The sequence below is a fragment of the Ipomoea nil genome, unplaced genomic scaffold, assembly GCF_001879475.1.
Source record: "Ipomoea nil cultivar Tokyo-kokei standard unplaced genomic scaffold, Asagao_1.1 scaffold1932, whole genome shotgun sequence".
Lineage (NCBI taxonomy): Eukaryota > Viridiplantae > Streptophyta > Magnoliopsida > Solanales > Convolvulaceae > Ipomoea > Ipomoea nil.
In genome coordinates, this window is record NW_017618360.1 from 2,101,236 (window position 1) to 2,118,550 (window position 17,315).

General features: G+C 44.2%; 2 protein-coding genes across 3 annotated transcripts; one reads left to right on the plus strand and one right to left on the minus strand.

Annotated features, from left to right (window-relative positions):
• The first annotated feature begins 6,546 nt into the window (after positions 1-6,546).
• Positions 6,547-9,079, plus strand: LOC109194058 (F-box protein At4g00755-like). 2 transcript variants are annotated; one of them, XM_019344916.1, is made up of 6 exons: positions 6,547-6,838; positions 7,148-7,338; positions 7,555-7,971; positions 8,049-8,227; positions 8,373-8,491; positions 8,598-9,079. In XM_019344916.1, the coding sequence occupies exons 2-6, from the start codon at positions 7,212-7,214 to the stop codon at positions 8,860-8,862; spliced, it is 1,107 nt and encodes a 368-aa protein (XP_019200461.1). In that variant the 5' UTR covers positions 6,547-6,838; positions 7,148-7,211; the 3' UTR covers positions 8,863-9,079. The 2 variants fall into 2 exon arrangements, with proteins under 2 accessions (XP_019200461.1, XP_019200462.1); XM_019344917.1 differs by lacking the exon at positions 6,547-6,838 and adding an exon at positions 6,904-7,013.
• A 38-nt stretch (positions 9,080-9,117) lies between these two features.
• LOC109194057 (probable transcriptional regulator SLK2) lies at positions 9,118-16,118 on the minus strand. The gene is made up of 10 exons (XM_019344915.1): positions 16,032-16,118; positions 14,159-15,144; positions 13,921-14,052; positions 12,737-12,785; positions 11,573-11,787; positions 11,431-11,499; positions 10,987-11,087; positions 10,587-10,680; positions 10,421-10,490; positions 9,118-10,280 (listed from the first exon to the last, which is right to left on the minus strand). Exons 2-10 carry the CDS (start codon positions 15,074-15,076, stop codon positions 9,388-9,390), a joined length of 2,541 nt encoding a protein of 846 aa, XP_019200460.1. The 5' UTR covers positions 15,077-15,144; positions 16,032-16,118; the 3' UTR covers positions 9,118-9,387.
• Between the last annotated feature and the right edge of the window lie 1,197 nt (positions 16,119-17,315).

The following is a 17,315-nucleotide window of genomic DNA, read 5'->3' on the forward strand; positions in this document are numbered from 1 at the left end:
GCGCTTCTGATACTCGGCTATACGCCGAGCGGCTAGCTCTCTTTTTTCTTCGACCCCATCGAGATCCACCGCCATAGCATGTTCATTCTCTTCGGCATTGTAGGTTCTCTCTCGATCGGTCGGTATCCAAGCCTCGATCGGGAGTCGGGCTTCTGCTCCGTAAACCAGGGCGAAAGGGGTCTCCAAAGTAGCTTCCCTCGGGGTCGTCCGATAAGTCCATAAGACATATGGCAACTCATCGGCCCAACTACGACCAGCCGAGTGTAACTTCTTTTTCAGACCTTCCAAAATCGTCCGGTTCGCGTTCTACTCCCCACCTAGCGAAAGGAATTGCGGTCGTGACCGGCTGATAGAAGGTTGCCGGTCGTCCAGGCATCCGGGCGTACAGTTGGCACGTCTCACATTCCCGAGCTAACTTTTCACAGTCCAGCTGGAGGGACGGCCAATAGTACCCGATCAGCATGATACGACGGGCCAGGGATCGGCCTCCTTGATGTGAAGAGCAAATTCCCGAGTGCAGTTCCTTCATGACTAACTCAGCCTCAAATGCGGTCAAGCAACGCATGAGGGGGCCTCCATACGATCGCCTATATAGACGACCGTCCAAGATTTGGAATCTTGGGGCTCTTAGCTTGGCCTTCCGAGCACGCTGCGGGTCGTCTGGGAGGCGATCGTGCTCGAGGTACTCCTTCAGATCGGTGATCCAATTGTCATCTACCGGTTGGATGGGATTGACCGGTAGACGGTGAATACTGTGTCTTGGGATCACCAAGATCCGAGCTATCTTCGACATGTGTTCCGGGGCGTCTTGAGCTAATTTGGATAAGATATCTGCATCGGCGTTATCCAATCGGGGTATGTGCCGGACGGTATATCCCCGGAACTGAGCAAGCTTCTCCATGGCAAGATCTCGGTAAAGCTGCAGACGTTCTCCATTGATTTCATAATCCCCGAGAACTTGCCCGACCACGAGCGCGGAATCTGTCTGAGCTCGGATGTACTCAGCCCCCAAGTCCCGAGCGCACTGTAAGCCGTTAACGAACGCTTCGTACTCGGCTTCGTTGTTGGTCGGGTGGAACTGGTACATGAGAGCAAAGTAGACCTTGAATCCTTCCGGGCTCGTGACCACCACTCCTCCTCCTGCCCCTTTCTTGCTACTCGACCCATCAGTAGCTAGTGACCACCACTCAGCCTCGGGATCCGCAACCTCAGGAGGCCGGGTATCCCGGGCGGTGCACTCAACCAAGAAGTCCGCAAGAGCTTGACCTTTAATAGCCGGTCTTGGTCGGTATTCGATCGCGTACTGGGTCAACATTAACGCCCATTTGACTAAGCGGCCTGATGATGAAGCAGTTCGGAGGACTGGCCCGATCGGCTGATCGGTCAACACGCGAATTGCTCGACCTTGGAAGTAGGGAGCCAACTTCTTCGCGGCTATGTATAAGGCATAGACGACCTTCTCTAACCGGGAGTACCGGAGCTCGGGACCGTGTAGCGCGTGGCTTACATAATACACCGGTCGCTGGACCCCTTCCGGATCGGTTCGGCACAGTACTGCGCTTATTGCACGATCGGAGACGGCGAGGTACACGTCTAGCTCTTCTCCTGGCTCGGGCTTTGAGAGCACAATTGGTGACATGAGATACTCCTTCAGCTCGTCAAAAGCCGCTCGGCAATCTTCGTCCCAGACGAATCCATTAACTTTCCGCAATACCTTGAAGAAAGGTAAAGCGCGCTCGGCTAGCTTGGAGAGGAACCGGCTGAGGGCTGCCAACCGACCGGTCAATTGCTGGACTTCCCGAACGGTGGAAGGTGGCTGCATGTCCAGAATCGCTTTTACTTTGGCCGGGTTGGGCTCGATTCCTCTCTTGGTCATCATATAGCCGAGGAACTTGCCGGTCTGAACCGCGAATGTGCACTTGGTCGGGTTCAGCCGCAACTGGTACTTCCTCATGATCTGGAAGCACTCCCGGAGGTCCCGAGTGTGGTCGGATCGGTCCCGACTCTTGACCAGCATGTCGTCGATGTAAGCTTCCATCGTTCGGCCCAGTAGATCGGCAAAGAGCATGTTGACCATCCTTTGGTAGGTTGCTCCTGCATTTCGGAGGCCGAACGGCATCACTCGGTAACAATACAGCCCATCCGGTGTTACGAAGGCTGTCTTGCTTTCGTCTTCATGGTGCATCATAATTTGATGATATCCCTTAAAAGCATCCATGAAGCTCATTAGCTCGGCCCCGGCCGTCTCGTCGACCATCTGGTGAATGCTCGGAAGAGGATACGGGTCAAGCGGACAGGCCTTGTTGAGGTCCGTGAAATCGATGCACATCCTCCATGCTGGGGGCTTAGGAACAAGAACGATATTTGCCACCCACTCGGGATAAACCACCGGACGGATGTGCTCGATCGCCGCCATCTTTTTGACTTCTTCTCTTACAAACTCGCGGCGATCGGAGGAAAGGTGTCGTGTTTTTTGCACGACCGGCTTAGCTGTGGGATCGACGACCAATTTGTGACAGATGACCGACCGATCGATCCCGGGCATGTCTTCGGGCCCCCACGCAAAGATATCAGCATACTCCCGGAATATGGCCAAAACTTCCGCTCGAAGCTCGGGGGTGAGGGCTCGGCCAATCTTGACCTTCCTATCCGGGCGATCCTCGGATAGGGGAACTTCTTCTATTTCTTCGAAAGGCTCAGGCTGCTCCTTCCGTTCCTTAGCCTCCTCTTTGGCTATGGTATTCACCCGGGAAGATGGACCGGAATCACGTCTATTGACCGCTCGGGTGTAACACTTCCGGGCGGATTGGACATCGCCCCGGACCACGCCGACCCCGTTAGGGGTGGGGAATTTCATGCACAGGTGGGGCATAGAGATTATCCCACCGATCTTCATGATGGCGGGTCGGCCCAAGATAATGTTGTGGACGCAATGGAGGTTGACCACAACGAATTCGAGCTCCGTTTGGATCGACTTTGGAGGCGTGCCGATCTCGACCGGGAGCGTTATTTTTCCCTCGGGGTAGATAAGAGCCCCGGTAAATCCCGACAGTGGTACACCGACCGGAGTCAGCTCCTTCCTGTCGAGGCCAAGCTTCTCAAACACGTCCAAGTATAGGACGTTCACACTGCTGCCCGTGTCAACCATAACCCTCTGGACGTCTGTCCCCTTAACGTCAATCGTGACCACGAGCGCCTCCATGCCGTGATCACTGCTGGTAGGCTGGTCCTCAAGGGTGAAGGTTATGGGTTCCATCTTCTGCCTCTTCCCGGTTCCCCGGGAATCCACTATTGCGACCGGGCAATTAGTCCGCGGTCGGGAAGCATCCTCCAGTCCACCAAAAATGACGTGGATGGTAGGCTTTCCGGACGGGCGACTACCGGACGGAGGGTCGGGGTCTCGTCGGTCATCATGACGATCATCCCTTCTGTCTTGCCCAGATCGATCAGAGCGGTGATGGGAACGTCTATGATCCCTCCGATCGGTGTTCCTCTTGTTTTCCTCTCTCTTCCCCACACACTTGTCCAATTTTCCCCTGTTAAGCAGATCTTCCAACAATTGGCGCAAGTGGGTACACTCCTCCGTGTCATGCCCAGCACATCGATGGTAAGCACAGTGCTTACTCTTGTCAGGGCCGTCTCGATCGGGATGGGGGAGTTTGATGAGATTGCAGGACTGGGCGTATTGCATGGCCTCCGCTGCAGATCGGTTCAAGGCCGTAAACTCGCCAGGCCTGGTGCGGGATCGGGGATTGTCATCTCCCGACCGATGCTCCGCCCGGCCGGCCGGCTTACGGGACGAAGAGCCGACCTCCTGCAAGCGCTTTACGGCGTTCGCCTCGCCGGCGTTGGCGTAATCTGTGACCCTCCGAAGGGCCTCCTCGTAACTGGTCGGGGGGTGTAGGATGAAGTCCTGATACAAATGTCCCGCCCGGAGAGATATGTGAAGCATGTGGGTGGCGGTCGCATCGTCCATAGGCTCGACCTCCCCGACCGCCGCTTTCCATTTGATGAGGAAATCGGTCAAGCTTTCCCCTTCTAATTGCTTGGCCTTCTCGAGATACATGTAGGACTTCCTCACCACTTTGGAAGTGATGAACTTCCTCACAAATTTGATCGCCAGGGTCTCAAATTTATCGATTGATCCCGGTGGCAGGGTACGGAACCACTCTGCTGCCCGACCGGTGAGGGTCGAGTAAAAGGCTCTGCACATCACGGCGTCCGAGACACCCTTCAGCATCATGTTGCTGAAGAAATCATTCACATGGGCCTCAGGATCTGCCCGTCCGTCATAACTCTTCTCCCCAGAGACCTTTAAGTCAAGCGGGTAAGGCTGGGCCATTACCGTTGCTGTGAAAGGCGTCTGGTGCAGGGTCGATTGGCTGACCGGGGGCGTTCCAGGGTACGCATTCCTGAGCTGCGCAACTTTCGCCTGGAGGTTATAGAGTAATCCTCGGGTTTCGTTGAGCTCGGCGGCTTGAGCGGCTTGGGCTGTATCCCGAGCGCGTCGCCGTCGGTGAGATCTCGACCCGCTATACCCAGATGAAGCCTCGTGGCTAGCTTCCTGCATTTGTACGTCTTCTTGCCCGCGGTTCGGGTCTTGGGGTCCCAAACGCTGGCGCATCTCCGGTCGAAGACGATCAAAAGCTACCGCTCGGGCAACTTCTTCAGGGTCCTCCGCTTGAACGGCCTGAGCTGGTGCCTCCATCGCATCAGCACCCCCCGACCCCAACCGCGAATGAGCCGAGCGTCGAGTCCGGGATACGGACTGACGCTGCGGCTCCACTTGGGCGGTCGGTTGTACTGGAGGGGCGGCGGCTGGAGCTGTATAAGCTGGCGTATACGGTGGATAACCAACCGGGGAAGTGTAGCACATTGGTTGGCCTGGCCAATACCCATACGGTGGAGGTGGGACCGGGTACGGATATTGGGCGGGATACATCATCGGCTGCTGCTGGTATGGCAGACCGGGTGTTGGGTATCCTGGTTGTATGTAATTCACCGGCTGCTGGGCGGCCGGGTATGCATTTGACGGATGCGGTGGTGAGAGGTTGAGGTTGAGGTCCATCGTCTGACCCTGCTGTTGGGTAGCATAGTGGTCGGAGGAGCTCGTCGCATCCGCCTGGTCGTCGGCAAAGTTATTGTGTGCCCACGGATACATGTCGACGTAATGATCGGGTGCTCGTCAAGACGTTGGTTTCTTGCACGGGTCTCCACAGACGGCGCCAAAATGATACTGCTAATTATACGTGAGCAATATATAACAACACGAGACCAATTAAAGCAAGTAAATATCTTTATTGATCACGATAAAGGCCCTAAGTACAATCTACTTGGTTGCTCTGAGTACCGACTGACTGCGGTCGGGATTCTCTAATAACAACCTATCGATCGTCCAAAAGTCCCTTACACTGTAGCTACTGTGGGTATTTATAGCCGCTATGCCGGGGACAGGATTCCAGCCGTTCGGCATGTCCTCCACGTAGCCACCACGTGTCGCCCTCCCGGGTGCCCTGTCTGTCGTCGTAGAGAATCGCCACGTGTCTTTCGTCAGCTCTCTCGCCAAAGGGCTACCGCTCGGCAGTCGACACCGTCGCTCGGGCAACTCCCGGTCGGCCCCCGACCGGGTTCTTCTCAAGGAGCCCGACCTGTTACCTGCAAAGACAAAGAGAAAAGGACAAAGGTTTCTCGGTCGTGGTGAAGCTAAGTCGGTCGGGATATTCCCTACCATGCATGATTGAACATTCTCAATAGATGAAGTTTTTTTTGTGGGTTTTTATGTGCCAAGTAGAAAAGAGAGGAAGAGCAACGGAAAAAAAAAAAAAAAAAAAAAAAAAAAAAAAAAAAAAAACTACAAATCTGTCCGTAAAAAAAAATAAAAATAAAAAAAATAAAAAAAATAAAAAAAAAGGACAAAAAGCAGTTTTTACTTTTTACGCACTGCACGCGCTAGATTGGGTGTATATTTATGCAAAACGCGTGCGGTAGACAATTCTTTTCTCTCACCATTTAGGGCTCACAATTCTGATAAAAACTAAGATCTTTACAGGAAGATCCAAACACTCTCTTTTACACGGGATTATATCTCTTAAAAAATCATTTCAAAATTTCTATTGAGATGCTCTTATTAGAGATGACACTATCAAGATTTACGTAGTTTTTTTTTTTTTTTTTAATGTATTTAAAAAAAAAAATCATTCTTGAGTCGGAGAGTTCAGTGTGATAGAGAATAACTGTTAACGCAACAGTCTATTAGTCTATGGTGAGAGAGGTTTCAAAAAAAAAAAAAGAAAAGTCTATTGTGAGAGGCGGGTGGAGCATTAGGAAGACATGACACGTGCATAAGACTGCGACAGTGACAACGATGTATGGCGTGAATGGACCTCTTTTGTAGTTTTGTCTCCGCCAAAGCCGAACACTGCGTACAATAAAAGCAAAAAATAAAACCCAACAGGAAACGTCCTTCGCATTTTTTCCCAGTATTTTGTCCTATGCAATTTTTAGTTCTTATCCACTCAAAAAAATAATTCTTTTTTTTTGAAAAGAAAAAAAGAAACAGATTAAACTAATTGGCATCAGGAATCAAGAATTAACGTTGAATTCCCATTGTCGTACTAGCATTCAGGTTTTGGGTGGAAGGTAAAATCGGGTCGAAGAGTACACTGTTTTGGATTCACTTTCCCTCGTCACTATCATCGTCAAGAAAACAAAAGCCGCCTCTGTCGGTGTCGTGCTACCCACCCAGCCATCCCTCAAAACTCACACACCTTTCTCCTTTCTTTTCCGAGTTGCAGGTTTTTCACTTTAGATCTCTTTCTTGGTTTTCTGACTCGTAAAGGTACATTCTTTTCTTCCCACTTCACCACACTCTTCCTTTTGTTGTAGTTTACCTGCATATTCATGTGTTTATACTCATATCTCTGCTCATACAGCTAAATATATCTCTAAAGCTGTGTTATTTTCGCATTTGTTACTGTAATTCTGCTGCTTATGGTTCAATCCGGAGTTCTGAAGTATGGGTGGGATTTACTGTTATGGATGGATTTCTATATTTGTTTGTTATTTTTCATGTTTCAGTACATGGTTTTGATGTGTCTCTGTGTGTTTGTTTTATTTACGGTTTTTAATGTATTCAATGATTTGTCAGCGGACAAGAGGCAGGATTGGTTGAGAGTTGTTGGCTTTATTGTTAGAGAGAGAAATTGTAGAAGATGGAAGATTGTGGTGATTTTATACAGTGGCTTGGACCAGACATGTCTATGAAAATCCTGGCTTGTTTGGAGGACCCTTCTGATTTTGTTCGTGTTGGCGCTGTCTCGAGCTCCTGGCGCCAATACGGTGAGCTTAGCCCTCTTAATTGCGTGGTGATTGCGTTTAAGTTCGAGTAGTGTTGTTAACCCTCTTAATTGCTTGGTGATTGCGTTTAATTTGAAGTAATGTTGTTAAGGTTGTCTTTGGAATTTGTGGTTAGCTTGTTATTCTTTCGTTTGTTGGAGGATTCGTGAATGCTTTTTGTGTTGGCTATAGCTTACACGACATTCGAATCTTATGTAGTGATTGAAAATGGGTTTTGTAAACGTCTCTGCTTGGAAATGTTTCCGGAAGTATCGAGTATTGCTGATGCCATCGAAGGAGACAAAAACACGATTGACACCGTGGAAGTTGAGGTTGACGAGTCTGTGAAGTTGGCACGCTTGGAGAGGGATCACCGAGTGTATGCCTTTTTGAGCAGAGGGTTGAGTCCCTTTCTGAAGAAAGATTGCATCTTGGAGGCCATTTGTGCATCGAGCACTGATAACTATCCCGAAGAAAGCATCCGGAATACTTTAGTTCCAAATGATATGGTTGGTCGTAGCGCTTCATACTGGTCGAGCAAAGGAGCAAGTGACCCTGCTGTCCCCGAGACACTGACATATGAACTAGCTGCAAAGTTTTGCGTGATTACTGAGATTCATGTACAGCCGTTTCAAGGTTGCACTGTAACCTCCTCAAGGTTCCTAACCGCTGTATAATTTATTACATTTACTAACTTGAAAATTGTGTCTCAGCCTATTTTCAGTTTGGCTTCCCGATATATTCAGCGAAGGCAGTGCGGTTCAGATTGGGGCATCCTAAGCAACCTATGGAATTAGAACGTAATCGCACAGATGAGTTTGGAGGCGTTAAAGAACCGTTTAGTGACAAGTTTGTGTGGACATATACCTCGCCTGAATTCCCAATGGCTCAAGTAAGACTCTTTGCTAGTGTTTCTTCATTACTAATAGCTTAGTGACGGTGTACTAATAAGTAAAAAGATTTCTTTACTTGGACCGTTCTTCCTCTACCTATTAGAATGAGTGAAAGTTTTTCAAATAGCTTACTGGTTGGTATAGGATAAGAAGCTGCAAAAATTCAAGCTGCCGAAGGCGGTGCTTTGTGTTGGAGGGATTTTGCAATTAGAATTGTTGGGCAGAGTTCAGAGACAAGAAATGGATGGCCTGTTTTATATATGGTAAGTATTTCCATGGCTTCTTCCTTTGTGGTGGATCTTTTCTTCTATTGGTTAGAATGCAATTGGTAATATTGTAACAATTGCGATTTCTTTGGCCTTGTCACAGCGTGGCCCATGTTCAAGTTGTTGGGAGACCACTCTTACCTGCATTCGATGCTGAAATACTCGACCAATCAGGGAAGTGCATTTTGAAGTACTACCCGGAAGAAAAGCATCCCGGGTCTCCTTCCAAGTCTGGCGAAGAGCATTCAAGTAGGCAGTCTTGTTTTCATAGATTCACTTCACGTATTCGAAGAAGTTGGGACCAAGCAATTCTGAACACGGTAATTTCAGCAGGAGCAGCCTTTGAAGACAACAACGAGGCTGCTTAGATCCTCGTCTCTCTGTTTGCTCGTGCTTCTCGAGGTTCATGAACATCTCATAACTGGAATTTATTTCTATGATTGTCTTGTGTATAACTTGCACCAGGCAGACAGCCCAGATTACCTGGTACAAGTGAGTGTACATATGTTACTGGAACATTTAGTATGAATCCTTAAAGAATCCATGCAATAAAACCTGCAAAATCTTTCATTGCTGTTTCATCAATAGGGGAATTGCAGAAAATGAAGAGGTGAGACAGAAGAGATGTGAACAATCTCTGTTAATACCAAATTAAAGATTAAAGAAGAGTTTGGGAGTTCATATCCATTGATTACACTTGCAAGGGGACTTTTAAAGGTAAAGTCACAAAGTGAAGGCAAAAAGTGCATAAAGATCACACCTAACAGAGTACAGCTACTCAACAGCACAAAGGGCTAAATGGGAACACCCGAGATAAGAAGGGGGGAATGTATTTTAAGCAACCTGTACAAATATATATGGCAAAGTACTCATCTAACAAGAGGCCATGTTAGTCATGCTTTCCACCCATAGTTCATATTATTGTCAAGATCACTGTTGAAAAAACCACTATCTGTGAAATCTTGAGATATATCAGGTAACATTTCCTCTGATATGTGAAGATTGTGCGGCAAGTCCTGTGCTTTGTGAGGGAACCCGTTACTGGCACCACCAATTGATGACTCGCTGTTAGAAGCCGCTTTGAAACTGTTGTTCCTGGATGGCGTGGGTCCGACCGCGTTTCCAGGCCCGTTTGGAGCTGCTGGTGAAGCGTTGTTTCCAAAGGCGATCCCCTCCCTTGAAACACCTCCACCGGCTGCATGACTGCTGAATGACTGTTGCTGAACAACACCTCCTCCACTGTTACTGGTGTTAATATCCTGCAGCAATTGCTGGAGGATTTGCTGTTGTACAACCTGGTTCGTGGGCTGTTGATGATTTTGAGGGAGTGACACATTACTACTGTTCAGTAAACGCTGCTGTGGTTGTTGTACATTGGCAGTCATGTAGCCACTCACTGCTATGTTCTGCATACTATTTCCCTGCAGGACGCCAGTTGGTCCTTGAAATGGTGAAGGTTGATTTTGATTGGAATTGCTTAGTGAAGACGACGCTTCCTGTTTAACCACACTGGGGTTTGAATTCATCGAGTTCTGTCGCATCAACAGGTTCTGGTAGTTAGGCGGTGCTAGAGCAGCTTGTTGTGCTGAACCACTCAAAGCTCCACAGCCAACCATTTGCTTGTTATTATTCATTTGGTTGTTAAGCCCAGGTTGCAGTTCCATTAACTTATTGAGTGTACTATGATCAGTCTGCCCCTGAATACCACCCAGTTTTTCCGCTTCCTGCACCTTCTGCATTTGGAGCTTAGCTGCACTAGTGTGTCGCGGAAAATTTTTCAATCCTTCTGCAAAGGAAAAGAAAACAGCGACGATCATATATGATATATACCATAAAGCAAGCATTCAGTATAGGCACAATACAAGTTAGGATTAGTAACTAATTTTACTTCCCCAATGGGGTTTAACGGGAAAGAAAAAAACATACCAATAGGTCCTGTTTTCTGGTCTCTGCAAAAGTCCATCAAGTCTTTCATGCTATTTACAACCTCAGCTATCTGCAGAAAAATACATCAGAATTTCAATAAAATCTCAAGAGAAGCATGACTAATGGCAAAATGTTCTACCGGAATATATAGTACAATAACACAGACCTGCAAACACCTCACGTATCTTTTGGAGAATCCCAAATCATTTAACGATTGCAGCTCCAAGCTCTTGGCAAGCTGGCGTCCAGCCGTGACAACCCTGGAGTAAAAGCAACACTACCTTTATTAGTCATCAGGTAAACATTTGTAGAATAGTTCGCATTTAGTGAGTGCTAGTCTCTATTCACAAACGATCCTGCATGTAAATGGTTCGAATACCAATATCTACCTGATTGATTAGTAAATTAGTTTACGAATAATAATAATGAAAAACTCTTCCACCCTCACCCCACACCTCATCAGTTGTGTCCAAAATCATGGACACTATTACCATTAGCAAGTAATTAGACAATCCAAACTAAGAATATAAAATATTGCATTTCACCAACAGTAAATTATCACTGACAAGTTACTGTTTGCTTGCAAGTCCTGCTGAGAAACCCCATCAGGCCCACTTTCTGATATTGTGCTCTGGCATTTCTGTGCAACCTGAACCAATTGGTTTACCTGCCAAAGAGCCAAGATATAAGAGATCAAGATGAAATAGGAAAAGTCATGTTTGACTTTCTGATTCTACATACCCAAGCCAAAACAATTACACCCCAGGAAACATGTGGCCTGAAATGGAATGCCCAGAAGAGATAAACCAGAATTTGTTATTCCATAATTTGTTTATCGTAACTGACTGACATCTGTATTTACTATATTTTTCCAATTTCACTGGATTTAGCCAAACCAGAACGTGTTCTCTAATTTGAGGGAAAAGGGGAAAGGGGGGTGGAAACAAAATGCAAGAAGTATAAAATCCAATTGAATCTCAGGTAACAGAAGAAAAAACTCAAAACCACACCTGTGGTGCAACCGATCTCCTGGGTAGAAGTTCTTCATGGCGCCGTGCACAAAACTCCCAGGATAGTATCTGTAAGTTTGAAATCAGTGCAAGTACTTGGGACATTGAATGGTGATCAAAAACAATAAAATAAGTTTCTTACCTTTAAATCAGGTGTGAAAATTATACGAAGCTGACCCTCCCTAACAACACGAAGTTGGTCATAAACACTTTCCTGAACTGCCTTCGCATACTCCAACATCATTACCCCTGATGGAAATCGACATTCACGAGGCATATCCAGGAACAATAGCTCATCGATGACACCACTGCTAAATTTTATTTCATTAAGTCTAGGAAGAACTTCAAAGGTCGCCTCTGATCAAACACACACCATAAAAGAATGAAACAAAAGTTATAGCAAGCCAAAACAAAAAATATGTTCACTTTTTAATGTATAGAAACTAAGCATGTGAAGCCAACAAATCCTATTTATCCTGGATAATATCAGAGCTTCTTACTTTCAGAATGCTTTTTTTTTAAAAAAAATATACACAAAACCATTATCAGTTTCAAGTATATATTACTGGTATTATTAGCATTCCCTTGGTTATGGGTTTACCATTTTACTATTTCCAAAATTTGTGTTACAACCCGTTATAACTGACACAATTACACTTGTGAATCTGGGACTGTTAAATAGTATTTCTCTATAATATAATAAGAAATGCATTGATGATATATCAACGTATAAAGCATGTTGAATAAGGAATTACAAACTAATAAAATTTTATAGGCGTTACCAAGAAAATCCAGATAATACAAATGTTCCTAGTATATGTTTTTCCATTTCATTCTTTTTAACTTCGTAAGTGCCAACCTATTATAGTAATCATATTACATTCTGATTTGGGATTGATAAACGGTAAAACCTAATTATTTAGGAAAAAACAGGTGAATTTTTATAAATTAATAAACAAAAATCCAATCAATATGAAGGCAAACCAATATTTTTAGTCTATATAAATGTTAATGTGTTGTAAAAGGAGCCATAGAGAGGAAATATGTATGGAATAAAACCCTATAACGCCACTTAGGTATGTTGCTCTATGGACAGTTTAAACTTTCATAAAATATCGTTACATAAAAGCCGTTATCACATTTATGGTAAAAATGATTAATTTCAGCATTATGTTCACCAAATATTTCAAATCCAAAACTAAAAGGCTAATAAAATCCGTTATCTAGTAGTTATATAAAAAACAGAATAGAAAAATAAAATACAAAATCGAAGATACAAATGTCAATAGCTTCTTTGTTCACTCACCAAAGCCTCTTCCAGATTTGGAGTTACAAATATCACACTGCCATGCATCCTGGGAAGAAAAAAGAATAACACCAAATAAGCTTTTATTCCCAAAGAACACCAAAATGTTAGTAGCCTTTTTTTGGGCCGGGGGGAGGGGGGAGGAATACAACCGTATGTATATTATTATCCTTATTACTTCAAAAAATGGGCCACACCATTATGGGCCGTACGTTTATATATCTAACAAGGTTGTAGAAGCTGCTAGGCGCTCATCGGGCGCCTAGTCACCGCCTAGGAAATTATTAACATATACATATAAACATTTGGGGATAGTTGAAATTATTAATATACATATACATATACATATATACATATATATATACATACATACATATACATATACACATATATATACATTTGCAACATATATAATATTAATTAATGATTTTAATTATTTAAAGGCATTAAATGCTTAAAGCATTAAGCATTAAGCTACTAAGAGTAAGACAATAATTGAAGAATCTCTAGTCTCTCTATCAGGGTCCAGGCGAGGTGCGAAACAGCGGAACTGGAGCTATGGAAACTGGAGAGGACGAGCTGTAGCTAGAGACAACGACGAGCTCCGTTACTGTCTACTGGCGAATCTGTTCCTCTGCAGAAGCCCCAAACAAAGCTCGAAGCTCGAAGTTTCTTTGCGCTTCAGCTACCGGCAAATCTGGCAATTGAACAGCTGGCTCTGGTGCTACGAGGACTATGGGGAGAGATTGAGGTTTGATTCTGCGAATTTGGGCCGACTCCTTCCCTTTCATGCTTTTTAATGCTTTCGGATTTAGAGTTTCATTAAAATAATTTGGTTTGTTTCACTCAAAACGACGTCGTTTTGAGCGAATCATTTAAAAAAAAAAAAAAAGTAAGTAAATGGACCCACATCATGCTTTTTAATGCTTTCGGATTTAGAGTTTCATTAAAATAATTTGGTTTGTTTTGCTCAAAACGACGTCGTTTTGAACGAAACAAACCATTAAAAAAAAAAGGAAGTAAATGGACCGACATCTAGTCGGCGGTGTAGTAGGCCGGCCGCATAGTACCCACCTACCAAGGAAATCCCATAGGCCTAGGGGCGCCTAGCGCCTAAGCAGCCACCTAGGCTGATTTTTACAACACTGATATCTGAAATCCAAAATAAAAGTTAGAGCAATTACCATAGATGCTTGGGGAAATACCCCTAGTGAATGATGACCAACATTATCATACAATGATAGGCACCACCTCTTCTTTGCACGTGGAGAGTAATATTCAGCCACAAACTTTCTCCAATAGGCAATTGAATTTTCCTGTAGGAAAAATAATAAATTAAAGAAAAAGTTGAGCACTGGGATATTTTGGCTTGAGGCTTGGTGCCAGTGATTATTTAAAAATAAAAAAAGAAATATTACTTACGGGAGGTCTTTGGCGCTGGTGATACAAGTATTTCATTAGCCGCCGAGAGCAGACACCACCATCATAGGGTCGTTTCACAGCATTTGCTGCAGGCTGCATGCCTTGTTGAAGTTGTTGTCGCAACTGCATCTGGTGTTGTTGCTGTAACAACTGGTTTCGCTGCACAGCTGGCATGGACTGCAATAGCTGTTGCTGCTGTTGCCTTAGCCTCTGCTGCTGAATTAAAGCTTGAAATTGAGGATTGGAGTTCTGTAGGTGCAAAGAGTCCTGTCGTTGCAGTAGTTGTTGCAGAACTTGCTGTTGCAGAATATCTTCCTGCTTGATCTCCATGCGCGGTCTCTTTTGCAGCTGGGAAATAGTAGGATCTTGAATGAATGAACCAGTCCCTCTCAGTCCTTGCCCATTTGGAAGTTGTACCTGACCTATCCTTGAACTAGGTAAGGATGTAGCACTTGATGCTCCTCGATGCTGCTGACTTTGCTGAAGTTGTTGAGAGGATGGATCTTGGTTTGAGCTTTGCTGAACAACTGAGGATCCATCAATAACAGATGAGCCAGAAATACTGATATTATTGGAAGTGAATGACATGGGTGACGCAGGCAAACGCATATAAGATTCTGTATTGATGCTTGCACTTCTTTGAAGATTGGGACCTGCAGAAAGTCCTGAGTTCGCATCCGTCACTAATGAACTTGCCCCAACACTTGGACCTGAGCTTGCCACACTATTCAAAACAGTATCTCCAGACACAGGACCCAGACTTGACCGTGGATTTCCAGGAATTAAATTTGATGAATTTGCAAAAGATGAACTTAAGTGGGCATTGCCAACAACTTGTGACTGCCCATCACCTTGGAAAAAGATGCCAGAAGTAGAAGGAGATTGTGCAATACCTCCCGTCACCCGAGAATGCACCATTGCTGGGGCATTCCCCTGATAACCAGAATCCAAATAGCTCTCCAGTGCCAGACCTTTCGCGGATTCTCCTAAAGGGCATAAATCTGAACTAATTATCACACCATTGATTTCAATGATATTTAAATACAATCAGTAATAAGTTAATAAGCTGTTCCAGACCATCCCCCAACCCAGACACCCCACGACAACCAAATGCAACATCAGGTTCGCATCAACTCAACTCATTATAGATGCCACATCCAACTGATCAAATCAAGAAATAAAATTCAAGTTCTAATGAGCCAAAGGGGGTTTAAAAATTAGAAACACAAAATTAACAGCTAGAAACCCGAGCAGCTCCAGAAAATTAAACACAAGTAATCAAGCACAAATCAAAGCTTAAATAGCCTCAGGAAAACAATAAATCAGCCTCCAACACTGTATCGCAACCAAAAATAACCATCCCACGTTTCTCTCCGTAAAGCCCTAATTTTGTCCATAACAAAATTAACAAACAAACAACGAACTTTGTAGTGATTTACCGCAAACCCTCGCCAATTAGCAACTCTAACACCCGATAAAACCGATAAAGAGAAGCTTGTTTGACAAACAACTCGAACGTATCCAAATCAAAATATTTAGTCGCGGGCACACCCCAAGTGGCCAAAATTGGGATCACTTGAGTGAAAAAAGGTGCTCAATTTACAGATATTCGGGAGTGAACTCTAGTAGAAGACGAGAATTAAATTCTTGCTAGCTTCTTTTTGAACTGTACGAGATGAATCGAAAAAGTGCAGGGGAAGAATGAACAGAAAAAAACTTCATAAAGAGGGGGGAAAACACAACTTTACAGCTCAATACTGAGGAGAATTCCTGAATTCCCAAAAGAGAAAGTAATGGAATTAGCAAGATTCTGAAATTTAGAAATAAAGAAGGTAGAGTGAAGAATAAGAAGAAGAGAAGAAGAGCTACTAACCTCGAGACAACGAACTGCGAGAGCGAAAGTGAATTTTTTTGAGAAGAAATAATCGGAGAAACACTAGGAAGATCTCGATCGCTGATTTTTATACCTAGCGGGAATTGGAGGGGAGTGACCGGCTGTAGCCGTGTCTAACCCTACGGAACCGGTGACAGCCGGTTGCTATACGGACACGTTTCGGCTGTCCCATAGGGCTACGTAGACGGCGGTAGATTGAAGGGTGGCGACCCGAAGTCGTCGGGTTTGACGCTGTACGTGGCACCTGCTTATTGGACTATTTGCGGATAGAGAGAGAAGCGTAACAGAGTAGGTCTCTTCGGTGAAGTATGAGGTACGGTTATGATGACCTAACAGTGAGATAACGGAAGTTTGATCTGCCTGCCTCACCGTTGGATCACCTTGTGATCTAGTGTGAACCGCCAAGTCAAATCTCTTTTACAATCTTCTCCAAGGGTCCTTTGGTTCAAAACACTTTCTTTTTTTACTTCATTTGAAAGAGCAATGAGATTAGAATGACTAAAATAAATATATGTAACTATATAAATTAGATTAAAATATTAGCTGTTTTTTACACATATATAAATTAGATTAAAATATTAGCTGTTTTTTAGGAAAAAAAACAAAATATATTATTAAATCAAATGAGCAATACAAGACGGAATAGAAAAAATCCAACTAGCATGACCAAACTGAGAACAAGCACCTTGTTCTCACCTCTAGCAAGAGCGCGAGCGTGCTTGTTCGGTGATCTAAGAATAAAACTAAACGATATTATCTCAAAGTGTTGATGAAAAGTACGACGCTCGTTGATCTCAAAATATTAGCCGTTTGAAATGGTAATGAATTATATTTGAATTTTGAAGTACGATTTGTCTAATATATTTTTCAACTCACTACATCTCAATTAAAATTTTAAACGTTCACAGACCCTGCACGAAACAATTATATATTTCAACATTTACAGTATATTTTTAATAATAGACTATAAAAAAGAAGTAATACAAATAATATATTAAAAATATACAAGAAATTTGTTCGGGTACATATATAAAATGACAACTATAATCTTAAAATACTAACTTGCATCACCTGTTACTCCGTATTATATAAGGAATGTTTACAATCCATGTAGATTCATAGAATATGATATCTATACAGTGTTATTATGTAAAGAATATTTACAACCCACGTGAATTCATATTAGTGGATATCTATACAGTGCTGTTATGTAAGAAGTGTTTACAACCCAGGTTGATTCATATAACCGGATATCTTATTGTG